At 41.1% G+C, this 16,552-nt stretch overlaps 2 protein-coding genes across 3 annotated transcripts; one reads left to right on the top strand and one right to left on the bottom strand.

Annotated features, from left to right (window-relative positions):
- Window positions 1-5,193: 5,193 nt before the first annotated feature.
- Window positions 5,194-10,087, bottom strand: LOC124118683. Its single transcript, XM_048394949.1, has 5 exons — window positions 9,913-10,087; window positions 8,820-8,906; window positions 8,127-8,293; window positions 5,950-6,036; window positions 5,194-5,406 (listed from the first exon to the last, which is right to left on the bottom strand). Exons 1-5 carry the CDS (start codon window positions 10,085-10,087, stop codon window positions 5,194-5,196), a joined length of 729 nt encoding a protein of 242 aa, XP_048250906.1.
- Window positions 10,088-12,768: 2,681 nt separating this feature from the next.
- Window positions 12,769-15,961, top strand: LOC124118704. Of its 2 annotated transcripts, none has more exons than XM_046480939.2 (2): window positions 12,769-12,922; window positions 14,889-15,961. In XM_046480939.2, the coding sequence occupies exon 2, from the start codon at window positions 14,928-14,930 to the stop codon at window positions 15,603-15,605; it is 678 nt and encodes a 225-aa protein (XP_046336895.2). In that variant the 5' UTR covers window positions 12,769-12,922; window positions 14,889-14,927; the 3' UTR covers window positions 15,606-15,961. The 2 variants fall into 2 exon arrangements, with proteins under 2 accessions (XP_046336895.2, XP_046336897.2); XM_046480941.2 differs by lacking the exon at window positions 12,769-12,922 and adding an exon at window positions 13,276-13,372.
- The last annotated feature ends 591 nt before the right edge of the window (window positions 15,962-16,552 follow it).

Below are 16,552 nucleotides of genomic sequence, written 5' to 3'. Positions count from 1 at the left end.
TTGTCGCACTTTCATTTGTTTGTGGAAGCATCAGTGGCTGAGTGTGTGCTGGCAATTAGTTGCCTCAATCTGGCAGTGTGGGTTCGAATCCCGGACAGGACTCAACCCCAAAATAGTACTATAATCTGTACTTTACTGAGAAATATAACATTTGTTACTATATATATATTTATTGAAAGTATTTGATACAACATAAATTAATATAATGAAGATTTTCAAAAAACGTTTTCATTTGCTTGAATTCGTGCAAATTCAGAAAAGAGTAAAGTTCAATTATATCAAATATTTGACATTGCAACTTTGTACCCCCCTGGGGACCCGGGGTAGAATAGAATCTGTCCTCAGCATCCCACTGCTGGTTGTGAGAGGCGACCGAATTGGGCAACCTTGTTTGCCGTGGGTTGCGCCCCTGTGTCAGTGGAAGAGAGGAGTCTGGTGGTTGAGGGTACTGGTTCCTGGAACTGTGTTCCTTTGCCCAACGGACCATTTTGACCCTAACTTCACCTAGACGGGTGGAGTAATGGGCTCGGTTCTATCAGTTGGCTTGTCACGCCACTCCCTGTGCGTAATACTTCTAATTCTTATTTTGCCGTCCATGTTGACACTCTATGGTGGGTGGGGAGCAGAACCACTTTATACTTGTCAAACTATTCACAAGAAAACAGGATAATAACATGATGAAGATCTCTATATCTCTACCGTTTCACTTTCGAAAATTGCTGATTCGGTCACAGCTGGGTATGTAAATATTGGGATGGAGGTTTAAGTACCAAACCATATCCGATGTTACAAATATCAAAATGTGTTACATTACTGTCCCCCTGAGAGGAAATGTAAGACCTCACCCTTCAAAGAACCTTTATTCATACCAGTTTAAAAAGTAATTTGTCATTTTACTCGATGGCTTAATTCCGTATCATTGCCTGTACAAAGAGGGAGAAAATATCACGATTCATGCAAATTGCTTTCAGGAACTTATACTCTTCCTTACAGAATCCATTCTAGACGTGTCACAGGCGACAGTTAAGTTACGTTCATGTTGAAATCTGAAATAAAAACAAATTAGATGATTTGATTGAAGATGTATTTTAGATACTGGCATTTATTTATGTTTGAGAGTATTGCACAGCCTGTCTGTCTGTCTGTCAGAAACAGAATAGTAGTCCAACAATATGTATCTACGAATTGCTCACACAATTCCAATCATACATTAGCCATGGACACAATGTTATATTGTCCTATATTGAGATTTGGGGTTCACTAAACATAATGTAAGTTATTTTATGTTGTTTGCTTTGGTTTTGTTTTCACGTTTGATGCTTTAATGAATCCACTGATGCAACATATTTGTTTATCTCTTCTTAAGAATAAGTGAAGTGAATTGATTGTTCGTTTGCCGTGATACATTATATGTCAGTATATCACGACGATCGGTAAACAAATCGTCTTTTGACCAGACAAACTAGTGTCTGAATTAGTGCCTGAATTAGGGTCTGAATGTTATATAACTATATTACGCTGCACTTATTCAGGTACTAGTATCTGCTCAAATGCGGTTTATTTGTGCCCCGACCAGCGGATCCCTTTGCATTCCAGTTATCATTCTCCAGCCCCAGGATAGTAGATAACCCAAGTTGCCTACGGGCGCTAGAGGGTTTTTACATCCACCTCATGTATTGGGTTAGGTGAACAGAGGCGCGGTTGAAATAAGTCACTTGCGCAGGGTGATACCACACGTTTTGACACTTGTGTTTCGGGTGTATGCACGTGTTCATGTTTCCATCTGGTCAACTATGATGAGTGGGTTCTTTAGCGTGCACAGGGCGAAAGCGTATGCTACAATTACCACGTCTGGGAAAGAGCCTGACAAATTGATCCAGTTCAGGCAAGTCTGTACTTAGAGAACCTTCACATATGCAGTTGGGGACAGACTCAACCCCCAGAATTCCCAAAGGTCTCTCTTCTCACAACATGGTAAAACGGAAACAAATAAGACAATATGTTGATATTGCAGATTGGCGATTCCGATCTTGTAATTTGATAATTATAACCAGTCTTTGAAAGGCATTTGGAAGTGATATACATAGGGAAGATGATTTATGGATGTAAATGCTCACTCCGAAACGTTGTGTTCCTCATAATAAAGAAACTGACATCCATAAATCTTCTTTGTGGGTAATAATACTATAGTGAATACAAAAAAGTTGATAATCTATTTTCTCAATGATTGTTACTATATATATTTCAGGTTGTTTCACTGAACATTTTAGAGCATTCTACATTCTACATTTCTGTATCACCTATGTTGACAAGAGGACAATTTGTCCAGGTGAACCCACATTGTTCTATATGTTCTTTTTGTGATACATTTGAAAGTAAATTATTCTGAGCACTTCAAGCATTTATCAAATAGCACCTAAGCTGAGGAATAGTTTAACCAAATGTGTCCTGATGAAGGTTATCATGCGACTCAGACTGGTGTAAGCACGACAAGGCAATGACTCTCAACTTGGATTAACTTATTGCACATACCTGTCCGGGTTGGTTAAGGGATTTCACAAATGCTTCTATGTATTATATTTTGCATTTCAATATAAACATAATCGATAGAACACTTCATAAATGTTAATAATGCAGGTTTTTCATTGAACATTTCTTTACCTTCATTTCTATATCATCCATGTTGTCCCGGTGAATGTAGCTTGGCTTTGGCCAGTGAACTATCACACACAGTTATAAATTGTGTCAATGTCACATAAGGTCTGACCGAACACAGGCCAGTAGTTATTTGTTATCTTTATATCATATGTCTGTGTACATTGATGAAACATCGCCACTGAGGACACATATGGAACAGTCCGCGAAGCATGCATGAGTATGTGACGCATATCATACAACAGAACATTAGCAAAATTCACTATTAAGTTATTAAATAATTATCAAAATGAATTTTATTTGTGTACTGAGTGATGAGTACGGTTTTAGGCCACTTGTAGCAATATTCCAGCATCACCACGGCTGATAATGGGCTTCACCGGAAAATGGGCTTCACACATTGTACCCATGTGAGAAATCGAACCCGGGTCTTCGGCGTGACAAACCAACGCTTTAACCACAAGGCTACCCCACACCTCTCTACAATCACACCTTTACGTGTGTTGGTGCGCGTGTACTTGTGGGTCTGTTGGTTCACATCCTGAATATAATGCCATTTTTGTCCAGCCAACTGAGATACAATATCGCAGGTTAAACACGAATACCCCACTCAGAAACAGCATACTGACTTCGAGCAAGTGAGTTCTTGTTCTTGTTCAGTACCAGCCAGGGTAGCAACAAGACCCATGTTTTAACGTGTTTTGGAATGAGGGAGCTGAGGATGGGATGGTACGACCGACCTTCCTCTCTCTCATTCCACAACGCATTGTACCGATGACGTGTCTATAGTACCAATAAACCAAATGAGTGTCAATCCTATGAGATGTGTATCCTGATTCGTGGTTTGTCAACATCGAAGACAATCAAAGAACCAGCTGCCTTCGAGTTGATATTCTACATTAGCCTCACATGAAATTAGTCAAACATTGTATAATTTAAACCACATACTTAGTTATAATGTGTTCCCTTGCGTGAATATCTGGTAACTCTCAGCATCAAGAAAGTAAAAAACAAAAACAAACAATAAGCAGAATGATTTTAGGACCGGAAGCTCACATTTGATTTGCTCAAGAACTCAAACATATTTGAGACAGGCTCTTTATGTGACCATACTAATTTTGTGAATGAGAGGCTAGAAAGTGAGACATAGCTTTGCTAGTGTGTGTAAGGACATGAGGTACGGTGAAATGGGGTTTAACATCGCGTCCGAGAGTATTGCACTTATGTAACGACGTGCATGCATGTGTGTGTGTGTGGCTTGATACCATGTCACTTTTTAAATTAATACCCCACTCAGACGCAGTATACTCCGAGCCAGCCAGTCCTTGTTTTAGCCCCTTAAGGACATGAAGCTCCCCTGAAATCAAGGGATACTATTTCCGTAATAACAAAGTAAATTGGTAAAATGCATGCTGTTGAGAACATCTTTCTGGAATGCATCACTTTCTGAAAACTACTTCTCATTATGAAAAACACACAAACACCAATTTTCACTGTGACACGTTTCAAAGAATATAAAGTGTAAGAAGAAATGTTTCTCTGTCCAGGTTCGTGAAACAAACTGATTGTCACCATCATTGTCTACATCCTCTCTTTGGCAAGCATGCTAATGAACCTGTTTCCTTTGTGAAGCAACTTAATCAGGTATGTGTGATTGTATAAATAACCTTTAAACATTGACAAATCGCAGACATAAATTAATATTGTTCAGTATATGGTTGAAATCTGAGGACAAAGCAAGAAATGTTAATTTTGTTCTGTTCTGCAATTTGCATGACTGCTTTTGAAGTTTTTGTTTATTTATTATTATTTTTTCATTCCCGTGATCAGAAGACCTTTCATCTGGATTGATCAAAGTGTGGATAAGCTGGACGCTACTGCTGACGTTAACCCTTGGTAACAGACCTGAAAACAGTCTGGGGATGCTCTCTCGACTACACGTGACGGGGAGGCGGACGTGTTGGGACCTACCAGACCTTCATTTCCAACGAGATCTCAAGGTATGACCACGACCGTCCACTGGAAGACAAGCCGGTGTGTTTGGGTCTGTTATAACTGGATCGCCATCAGGAAACAACCTAGGGTACTCTGCCCTTCCAGACGTTTCACGGAAAACACACAAAACAAGATTGGGCGTATCAAGCCTAGAGACAAGTTAGAAGCTCTTAGATCAACCAGATATGGTTGGTGTACTTGGCCCGTATTCTTCACGGGGAGACAAGTTGATGTTCTAATGCCAACCAGACATGGATTCTCCACGGGAAAAGAAGCGAGGTATGATTTGATGTACTGTAACCAGTAGTGTCAATAGGAAGACAAGATTGTTTACTGGCATCTAGTAAATTCAGATTTTCCAGAGGCAAGCATAAGATACGACAGATAAGATGATGATCACTGCAGGCTTTATTATATCCCCATAGTTGAGTGACACAGCATGCACAGGGCTGTAAAAATCAATACTGTGACAGTCTTACAGGTTCAATATCAACAAAACCTACCATTGTCACAATTAGGACACAAATATTTCCGTTCTCATCACTACCCACATATCTGGTAAGACCTGCAGGTAGCATATTGTTTTTTAATAATGGAGATGAAACCCGGAAACTGAACATTGACACATTTTATTCCGGTGGTATGCTCATCATCCTCCTCCTCCTCATCATCACCATGTGCACTGAGCCAGTAGTTCGTCTGCAACGTCTTTCTGTCTCTATTGCGTGTCGCCATCTCTACAGTGACCACTTCAACCTGAAACTCAACAAACCCCCTGGAATTCACAAGTCATAACATCGATGACACTCTCAGTCATAGGCCACGATGGTGTACGTCAATATTTCATTCTACTTGATTCTTGAAATAAATCTTTGCATTCATAATCACAGGGATGGCATAAATATCGTTTATGTGAAATCAACAAATGATGTTTATGACTAATAATAACTGATAACATTCAACATGGCTGACCCAAAACGTGCATGATCACTCCCCTTTTACCTTGGATAGTGGATATGGATTCTAAACCTGCATCGCCCCCACAATGATGCATAGTCCATCAGGTGCCGTTGCATAATTAAAATACTTGGTACTGGATATAAATAATACAGTTCACAGTGGGGCATTGGGTTTACTGGTATGCTGAAATGAGAGTACGTAATCTTCACGATTAAAGCTCATTGTTCCCAAATATGTTTTTATCCTTTCGGACAATACAATAATTATGCTCTCTAACATCATTCACACACACACTGAGGCAGTATTGACTGTTATATATTGACAAGCGTGGTAACTCACGTATTCCATGAGCCAATCATCTTTGTGACATGGATCAGAAAAGGCAACACCAATTGTTTTCACCCCGCAGACAGAATCGGCAATAAACTGAAAGGATCGATTATACAAATACATACCATTATAGTTTTCTTTGAGTAATTAAACTAATGTAGTAGGACATTCCACAGAAATCACAATCGAATAAGGATGCGAATATGCTAATAAGTTCATAATGTTCAAAGGAGATGTTCAATTCTTATAGGAAATTTGAGATAACTGAAAATGTTCATTGAAGTCAGGATCTTGGTGGCCCACTTACAGTACTCTCTGTTGTTATAAGGCAACGGTTTATGGTGATCCCTGCATAATTGTGGCTCATGGCCTGACCATATCACTCCCGGTCAACCCTCAGATACCCAGCGGGGGAATGTGTGCTGATGTGCATCACCATGCTGGAATAATGTATGTCACTTACTGTTTTTCGGCCCACCCGGTGACCCAACGCCTCTGACGCTGATAAAATGACTGGCATGAAGCAATTTACAGAGCATTAAGTCAGCTTTAGAACCTGCATTTCGTGTCCAGTTGGGAAAACGTACACTACCTTGTGTGTGCTTTGGCGTCCTTCGGCAAAATTCCAGTCGGGAGCAGTTCTGCTACCTTGTGTGTGCATCAGCTACATTCCATTTAGAAACAGTTAACTTACCTTGTGTGTGCATCAGCTACATTCCATTTAGAAACAGTTAACTAACCTTGTGTGTGCATCAGCTACATTCCATTTAGAAACAGTTTACTTACCTTGTGTGTGCATCAGCTACATTCCATTTAGAAACAGTTAACTTACCTTGTGTGTGCATCAGCTACATTCCTTTTAGAAACAGTTTACTTACCTTATGTGTGCATCAGCTACATTCCATTTAGAAACAGTTAACTTACCTTGTGTGTGCATCAGCTACATTCCTTTTAGAAACAGTTAACTTACCTTGTGTGTGCGTCAGCTACATTCCATTTAGAAACAGTTAACTTACCTTGTGTGTGCATCAGCTACATTCCATTTAGAAACAGTTAACTAACCTTGTGTGTGCATCAGCTACATTCCATTTAGAAACAGTTAACTTATCTTGTGTGTGCATCAGCTACATTCCATTTAGAAACAGTTAACTTACCTTGTGTGTGCATCAGCTACATTCCTTTTAGAAACAGTTTACTTACCTTATGTGTGCATCAGCTACATTCCATTTAGAAACAGTTAACTTACCTTGTGTGTGCATCAGCTACATTCCATTTAGAAACAGTTAAAATTACCTTGTGTGTGCATCAGCTACATTCCATTTAGAAACAGTTAACTTATCTTGTGTGTGCATCAGCTACATTCCGTTTAGAAACAGTTAACTTACCTTGTGTGTGCATCAGCTACATTCCTTTTAGAAACAGTTTACTTACCTTATGTGTGCATCAGCTACATTCCATTTAGAAACAGTTAACTTACCTTGTGTGTGCATCAGCTACATTCCATTTAGAAACAGTTAAAATTACCTTGTGTGTGCATCAGCTACATTCCATTTAGAAACAGTTAACTTATCTTGTGTGTGCATCAGCTACATTCCGTTTAGAAACAGTTAACTTACCTCGTGTGTGCATCAGCTACATTCCATTTAGAAACAGTTAACTTACCTTGTGTGTGCATTAGCTACATTCCATTTAGAAACAGTTAACTTACCTTGTGTGTGCATCAGCTACATTCCATTTAGAAACAGTTAACTTACCTTGTGTGTGCATCAGCTACATTCCATTTAGAAACAGTTAACTTACCTTGTGTGTGCATCAGCTACATTCCATTTAGAAACAGTTAACTTACCATGTGTGTGCATCAGCTACATTCCATTTAGAAACAGTTATATTACCTTGTGTTTGCATCAGCTACATTCCGTTTAGAAACAGTTAACTTACCTTGTGTGTGCATCAGCTACATTCCATTTAGAAACCGTTAACTTACCTTGTGTGTGCATCAGCTACATTCCATTTAGAAACAGTTAACTTACCTTGTGTGTGCATCAGCTACATTCCATCTAGAAACAGTTAACTTACCTTATGTATGCTTCGCCGTCTTTCAGCTACATTCCAGTCGGGAACAGTTTGTTACCTTGTTTGTGCGTCTCCGTTCTTCAACTACATTCCATTCGGACAAGTTAGGTTACCTTGAGTGTACCTACGCGTCCTTTTCTTAGTCTGATGTCTTTGCCATTTGTCAGTTCCTTTCTAACTTGTCCACACCATCCTTCGAGGGTTAACACTAAGTCTGCTTTCGAACCAGCATTTCGTTCCCGTCCAGTCTTGAGGTGCACATTGTACTTTGCTTTTCGCTCTGTGTTTAAGAAAAGACATAGGGTTCAACTACCAACAGCGTAAATCTATTTTCGATCAGTTTTGGAATACTCCCGTATTCTCCCCGTATTCTCCCCGTATTTTCCACGTAAGTATTAAGCATACATATATGTTTCTCGGGAATAGAGGTGTCACGTTAAAGCATGTGCCAAGTGAGAATAGTGTCTTATATAAAGAACATACCCACACGTTTCAATGAAACTGTTCACTCAAATCAACAATATACTGATCAGGATTTGAACCTAAAAGGTTTTTGTTATATTTACTTAATTATATGACGATGCTCTACCACCATGGTCACATATCAGAGGGCATGACATTCAGTATGTTTCTTCTATCTTTGAGCGTAGCGAGTGTTTGCGTGTCTACTTTTTTCTCAGACATGTGTCTCTTGTTGATGAGATGTTGTTTATTATACACTAGTATGTATGGATGATGTGCATATTTGATATGTATTTTCCCATCCACTAAAATATCACATCATTGATATCAAACAGTATACTTACTTTCGCATCTCTTCTTGCACGTGTGTTTGTACCCCAGGCTTCCAACGCTCATACCCGCTGTTCCATCATCCTCCCCAACGTCACAACCTTCAAATGAATTTAGTGTGAACGATCAATAGAGCAGCATGACATTCCCAGTAGTATGCATGTGTAAGAATAGATTTTCGGATGTGGTGGTCTAGTTCGGTGTCATTGCTGATTGCATGTAATTGTACTACCCTTTAGCAGGACACTCCTGAAAACATCCACCTCTGGTTTGTCTGGCCCGCACTCAGTGTTGTCACAGGCCGTCACGACACAGTCGGAATATTGCTGACTTTCAGGTAACATTACATTCTATCACATATGAGGAGCAAAGTAAAGTGCATCATGGAAGGTAGCAACTTGAAATATATATATTAGTTTATAAACAGTCAAGTTGTTCTCATTATACACGGGGGCACGGGTGGCCAAGTCGTCTAAGGCGCCGCGATTCGCTGTGCAGAGTTGCGTCCCTTGGGTACGCCAGAAACCTATGATTATGGGTTCGAATCCCGGTTCGCCCCGTTTATGTTTCTAGGTTTGGCAGCACCATACCCGTGCTCGTGGGTTTCACCGAAGTGGTAAACGTCTGAGACTTTCATCACTTCGGGCTTTCCTCCCACATTAAGCTGACACGCCGTGATATAACTGGAATACTGTTAAAAGCGGCGTTAAACCCAATTCACTCACTCACTCACTCATTATGCACTCAACTTTATTCAGTAGATGTGTGAGTACTCCTTTCATTTCAGATACTACAACAATCCATGACACAAACAAACCATTAATTTTGACCAGCAATTCTTGTAGCCATTTGTCTGTGGTAAACATCTGTGACCTGCATCACTTCGGGCTTTCCTTTCACATTAAGCTGACACGCCGTGATATAACTGGAATAATGTTAAAGGCGTAGGCCAACATAATTATACTATCACACTCTACTAGATTAATATATTTTGGAGGCTATTGGTCAGTTTTGGAGATAAAATATGACGATTAAAGCTTTTCATTACTATTCTGAACTGCTCATTTCCTGAAGTGTTGACATTCCCCTACTCCCCTATCTACTTACGATTTTCCTCGTAACCATCGCATCGCTTGTTGTGGCTGATGTACACAAAATACAAACAGCTGTTATTTCTGTAACAGCTCACGGCACATGCCACCAGGTTACTGTCAAGAACGGAGTATAATGGTTCTGTTTGCACATTGTTGTTCACATCATGTTTTCTGCATTTATAAGACATTTGATCAACACTGCTGCGAACGTAAACTGTCCAAAAGACGCAGATGCGCCAAATACCCCCAACACCGAGGAGCTTCATCGCACAAAGGAGAGAACATACAAGTGTGAGAAACTATCATGATCCGTGCAAACTGTTATTGAGAACTAATTTTTTTCCTCACACAATTGATTCTATACTATAAATGGCACTTGTTAATTAATTTATAAAGGTGTTGGTTTTTTTGGGTTTTTTAAGTGATTTGACGGACATGTTTTTGTTTAAGATAAATGGATTTAATCTTTCTTGTTTTTTTGTTTTTGTTGTTGTTTAGGATGGTTTGATAAAGGTAAATTGATGAAATTATTATTTTTCTTAATACAAATTGGCATTTATTTATGTATTAGCGGCACGGATAGCCAACTTGTCTAAACCGAGTTATGTCCCATGGGTTTTAATCTTGGTTCGCCCCTTTTACGTTTTCAGGTGTGTCAGCACCAGACCCATACCCATGTGTTTAACCAAAAAAGTAAATGTCTGAGATCTGTATTACCTCGGGCCTTTCTTCCACATGAAGCTGACACATTGTGATATAATTGGAAAACCGTTCAGAGCAGCGTTAAACACCGTCTATCACTGTTACTCTATAGAATCCCCGTTGAGACCCGGGATAGAATGTGTCCCCAGCACCCTATTGTTGGTCGTAATAGGCTACCGAATTTGGCAACCCATTTTGCCGTGGCTTGCAACCCCTGTGTCGGCGGAGGACGGGAGGCAGTATAGCTTTCAAAAAAAAAAGTGTGAGGACATTTCCAAATTTGATGCATTGGTGATACAAATGATGTCCGATGCAATTCCCTATTTTTAATTTTACCATATGCCCCCTTGTTTTTCTTAGGTGAACAATTGATTTGCCTTTGCATGTGTTTGTGTCTACCAGTTGCGTTACTGCATGGATCGGTAAGCTGCGCGTCTACTTGCTGCCTTGCTGCATGAATCGGTAAGCTGCACATCTACTAGTTGCGTTGCTGCATGGATCGGTAAGCTGCACGTCTACTAGCTGCGTTGCTGCATGGATCGGTAAGCTGCACGTCTACTAGCTGCGTTGCTGCATGGATCGGTAAGCTGCAGGTCTACCAGTTGCGTTGCTTCATGGTTTCGTTAAGCTGCACGTCTACCAGCTGCGTTGCTGCATGGATCGGTAAGCTGCACGTCTACTAGCTGCGTTGCTGCATGGATCGGTAAGCTGCGCGTCTACCAGCTGCGTTGCTGCATGGATCGGTGAGCTGCCCGTCTACCAGCTGCGTTGCTGCATGGATCGTAGGCTGCACGTCTACTAGCTGCGTTGCTGCATGGATCGGTGAGCTGCCCGTCTACTAGCTGCGTTGCTGCATGGATCGGTGAGCTGCACGTCTACTAGCTGTGTTGCTGCATGGATCGGTAAGCTGCACGTCTACAAGCTGCGTTGCTGCATGGATCGGTAAGCTGCACGTCTACCAGCTGCGTTGCTGCATGGATCGGTAAGCTGCACGTCTACCAGCTGCGTTGCTGCATGGATCGGTGAGCTGTGCGTCTACTAGCTGCGTTGCTGCATGGATCGGTGATCCCAATAGCGTAACTGTATGCTCGGGAGATCAATCACTGGATTATCTGGCCCGGACTCGGTTATTTACAGAGTTCAAGTTCAAACTGACAAACTGCAAATTTGACACATGTCCAGTGACTGAATGTGAAACACGCACATTCAGTCACTGGACATGTGTCAAATAACACGAATGTCTTACTATAGTAAACTATGGTTTTAACAAAAGGACCACTTATTTTAATTCGTTATATAGGTTGTTCGTTATAAGCGTATGCTCAGCTAACATACAGCAAATGGACGGGACCAAGAAATGGTTCGTTTTATCCGTCAGTTCGTTATAAGTGTAGTTGACTGTATAAACACACTTCCATGACATTCATCATGGCACACAGACCAACATAAAAAAATGCTTCTCATTCATAAAGGTTTTTTATATTTTTTTTTATTTCAGTGCTAAATTAATATTTTGAAAGTAATTTGAATTGCTACCTATAATTTAATTGATATGTTTTGTATTAAATAAAGACGGGTTTTTTTTATTGGTAGAATAAATGTAACAACTGAGATTGTTAGTGGTAGTGAGAGGACTGAAGTGGATTGTCACAACATCGTGTGTGTGTGTGTGGGGGGGGGGGGGGGGGGGGGAATTGCCACAGCATCCTTCTCTTAAATAAAATATCAAGTAAAATAGGAAACATATAAGGAGTGATATATTAAAGACTATCAATGACGCTAAACATGATCTGGGAGATTTTGAATAGAGTGAAACATGTGGCTCCGTTCTTAGATCCAAGGCCAAACAGATAGAGCCTGGAGATGCACCAAGTGAATACTTGTTGCATATAGAATGTTAAAACGTCTTCAATACATGTATAAATTAATTAGAAAGAAGTGATGGAACCAGGAGGAAATGCCTTATAGGATAACACTGATAACATGCCTACATGCCCATTTTGCTGAATAAACTTCACTAATCCTGTTTTTATTGTATAAACTGAGCTCCTAGACTCGTAAACATCTGCAATGTGCTCCTGTTATAACGAATATGATGAATGTAATATTTAACGCCTGACGTGTCCTCATTTCACAACTCATAAATAACACACGGAAGTTATAACAGTCCTGTACTTGACTAGATTCAGGTCATATGTGTACTCTCCGGATGTGTTTCTCCCTGGGAGGAGCGGCAGTTACGTGGACTGTGTGATCAGTATGTATTGAACACACACACATCGCCACGGACAATACATTGTTGAAGGGTAACATATTATCATGTAAGTATTACACTCTTGTAAAAGACGACATTGTGTGTTTTATATCGGGGTGTGTTCTGTGACATAAACAAGGAAGTTCAGTTTGACACGGGATGAGCATATGTGAGATGAGGTGTAACGTCGCGTCCAAAATTATATGAGTGAGTGACTGAGTGAGTGTGTGTGTGTGTGTGTGTGCGTGCGTGCGTGCGTGGGTGCGTGCGTGCCTGCGTGCCTGCGTGCCTGCGTGCCTGCGTGCCTTCGTGCGTGCCTGCGTGTGTGCCTGCGTGCTGTGGGTGGCTGCTTGTACTAGTCCGGACTGATGCCAATTTATAGTGCTAGCACACTGAGTGACCATGCCGCAGTTTAACATGAATATCCCACTCAGACACAGAGCCGACCTGTCCTTGTTTTAGCGGACGTTCTCTCGCAAGACCACGGAGGCGGTCCTATTAACATACATACCTGTATGTAAGTATTTCAATTAAATTTTAAAGTCTCGTGGGTCACACTGTGTTTAATATTTACTCTGTCGTGTGGTAAATCAACGCGAACATTTCAATGTGTTTTATATCGGGGGGTGTTCTGTGACATAAACAAGGAAGTTCAGTTTGACATGGGAAAGGCATGTTTGAGATGAGGTGTAACGTCGCGTCCAAAATTATATAAGTGCTTGTACGTGTGTGTGTGTGTGCGTGTGCGTGTGCGTGTGTGTGTGCGTGCGTGCGTGCGTGCGTGCGTGCGTGCGTGCGAGTGTGTGTGTGTGTGTGTGTGCGTGCGTGTGCTTGTGTGTGTGCTGGTACTCGTCCGTACTGATGCTGATTTATAGTGGTAGCACACTGAGATACCATGCCGCAGTTTAACATGAATACACCACTCAGACACAGTGTACTGACTCCGAGCCAACCTGTCCTTGTTTTAGCGGACGTTCTCTCACTAGACCACGGAGGCGGTCCTATTAATATATGTACGTGTGTGTAAGTATTTCAACTAAATTCTGAAGTCTCGTAGGTCACACTGTATTGTATATTCACTCAACGTGAGCATCAGTGTATGGCCTCCTCGTCGATCTTAGTACACATTTCAAAAACCTAGTTTGTCAGCCTGACTGACTGTTGTCATCTTGAGGAGAGGGATGACGAAGGTAAACGAGCGCCATGTGAGAAGGCCACTTCTTGTCCCCACCCGCATATCGCGGGGAAATTGCTTACCGCTGTGTGCAACTATACTCATTCACTCACTCACCTTCTGTAAATATATTTGCATGCATCAGTGCCCTTAACTTTAACCATGACCGGATTCTGACAATATATTGTTTTGAGTCCGTCCGTCCGCCGTCCGTCCGTTCGTTCGTTCGTTCGTTCGTTCGTTCGTTCGTTCGTTCGTTCGTTCGTTCGTTCTTTCAGTTATGTATTGAAATATGATTGGGTAGTGTAACTAGGCACACTATAAAGATATGGCATATCATGGCCTGTTTTTAAATCTTCCTTCTTTCACTTTCGTATCATCAACGCTCTTTCACAATAACGTCTGGGCTTCTCTCAAGGTCTTATCAATTTCCAGGTTCAACCTTAATGGTGGCAAACATCCGTGTTTAATAACCAGAGACAAGTGGTCCTTTCCTTCTAGCTAGCATTACCGTAAATAATCAACACCGTGTTCCAATTACAACTCAACATTCCAAGTGAAGATGTCACACCTAATGTTGAGTGAGCGGGATGGGTTTAACACTATTCCAGTTACATCAAAACGTAATGTCAGCTTCATGTGGACAATCAAGTGTTGCAGGACTTAGACGTTTAACGTTATTATCACCATCATCATCATCATCGTCGTCATCGTCATCGTCGTCGTCGATGGTGGTGTCGGTGTTGTTGTTGCTGCTGCTGCTGTTGCTGTTGCTGCTGTTGTTATTATTATTATTATTATCATTGCCATAATATCTGGTTACTTTTATTATGTATGAAACAATGTTATTATCCTTCAGTTCACAGGACAATTCCTGGTACCAAATTATCATTTAGCAATGGTCGGATTAGGGGTTATCGTCCTTGCAGTACTGGTCAGCGTTCAATCAGCTCCTCGCCATGTACGGGTCAAGAGGAGGCCTGGAGATCATCCACCGGAAGGAGAGTGCTCGAACTTCTGGTTGGGTGGAATTTCTAAGGTCCACTTTTACACCTGTTGCAACAACTTGGATGAAGGTCCTCAACCCTACTGCGATGGGCGTACTTACCAGCGAGCATCCACGGAATCGTACTGTAAACCTGGTGGGTATGACGGCGGGAACGGTAAACAACGTGATTCCTACCGTTGTGGAGGGTGTGATGGCCAGACCCAGGTAGCTGTGAAATGCAAACCTCCACCTATACTGGATGTTGTAGGAACGTGTTGGGTGTTCACTAAGTGTTTCACGGACTACTGCGAAGAACGATACAGAGTGAATGAGTTAAACTTCGCATTAGATGTCTCAAGGATGCCGGACACCTGTTACAACGGAGTATGTGATGCAGGAGAAACTACCGACAACTGCCCAGTCGACTGCTGCTACAAGAAAAACCCGTCAAAGTGTACTTGGAACAACAAGTGTGTGCCGCGGTTCTGTGGCACCCCGGCCTGCCAGAGTGGCGGTGAAGGTGTCTTCAGAGCTGGGACTAATAGTATCAAGATATTAATTGCCGCACTGCTGGTGCTGAATATATAGGTCGGGCGAGATCAAAGGTATACCCAGCAAACAAATCCAATGTTCGTTGTTGGGTGAACCCTTCGTGAGAGCACTCATGCTCATGGCGTCAATCTCTGGATTCTATGGTTCTGAAGACCTGGAATATTGCTGAGTGCAGTGTTAAACAACAAAGACACAAACAGAAACTTCCATCTGAAAAAATTCAGACTTGGTCCAGAGCAATCCTTGCAGTGTTTCCGACTGTGCTTTTAATTTGATGGGCAAGGTCACACAGTTACACAATGTAAACATGACCGGTTAATTTGATTGCTGTTCAGCATGTATTCTGCTTCATCTATGGTTTTGTTTGTGTAAAAATTAATTTTATAAGTTTCTTCACTGACTCATTGTTTTTTTTTATATCATATTTTGAAATAAAGAATGGTTACCGAAATGTCTTTGTTTTTTTGTTGAACGTTGCAACATTCCTGCCATATGACGTCGATATGTAAATTATCAAAAACATGGACCCAGTCAAAGTAAATTTAAAACGTCAATGCAAGAGAGTAACCAGTCTTGATTATACGCCGAAACAGATTCCATTTGGCGTGAAGGGCAAACACGCTGTGACAATTATGTTAAGGGTACACTGGAAAGACAAGTTCCAACAGGGAATGCCAGTACGTTACCTAAAAGTAAGTCCTACTGGCTGTTACATTTCCTATTCAGTTGAATAGCTCTGTTCATACATTATAAGCAACCATAAAACAATAGAGGCAGTAGCAGAATCGGGACAAAATATGCCTTGCATACACTATTGCTTGCTACAATATAGGACTGCCTTGCTTGAATGGTAGAATCTTCAATATAGGACTGACTTGAGTGAATGGTCGAATCTTAGCGTAAAAAAATATATTTTACAAATATATGGTTTAATGATTTTCTTGAGTGAATGGCGGTGCTTGCGGTATGTTATGACGTGTTTA

The sequence above is a fragment of the Haliotis rufescens genome, unplaced genomic scaffold (genome assembly GCF_023055435.1).
Source record: "Haliotis rufescens isolate VD_foot unplaced genomic scaffold, xgHalRufe1.0.p SCAF_134, whole genome shotgun sequence".
NCBI classification, from domain to species: domain Eukaryota; kingdom Metazoa; phylum Mollusca; class Gastropoda; order Lepetellida; family Haliotidae; genus Haliotis; species Haliotis rufescens.
Note: the sequence above shows the minus strand (reverse complement) of the source record. Positions and strands in the feature narration are given on the sequence as shown.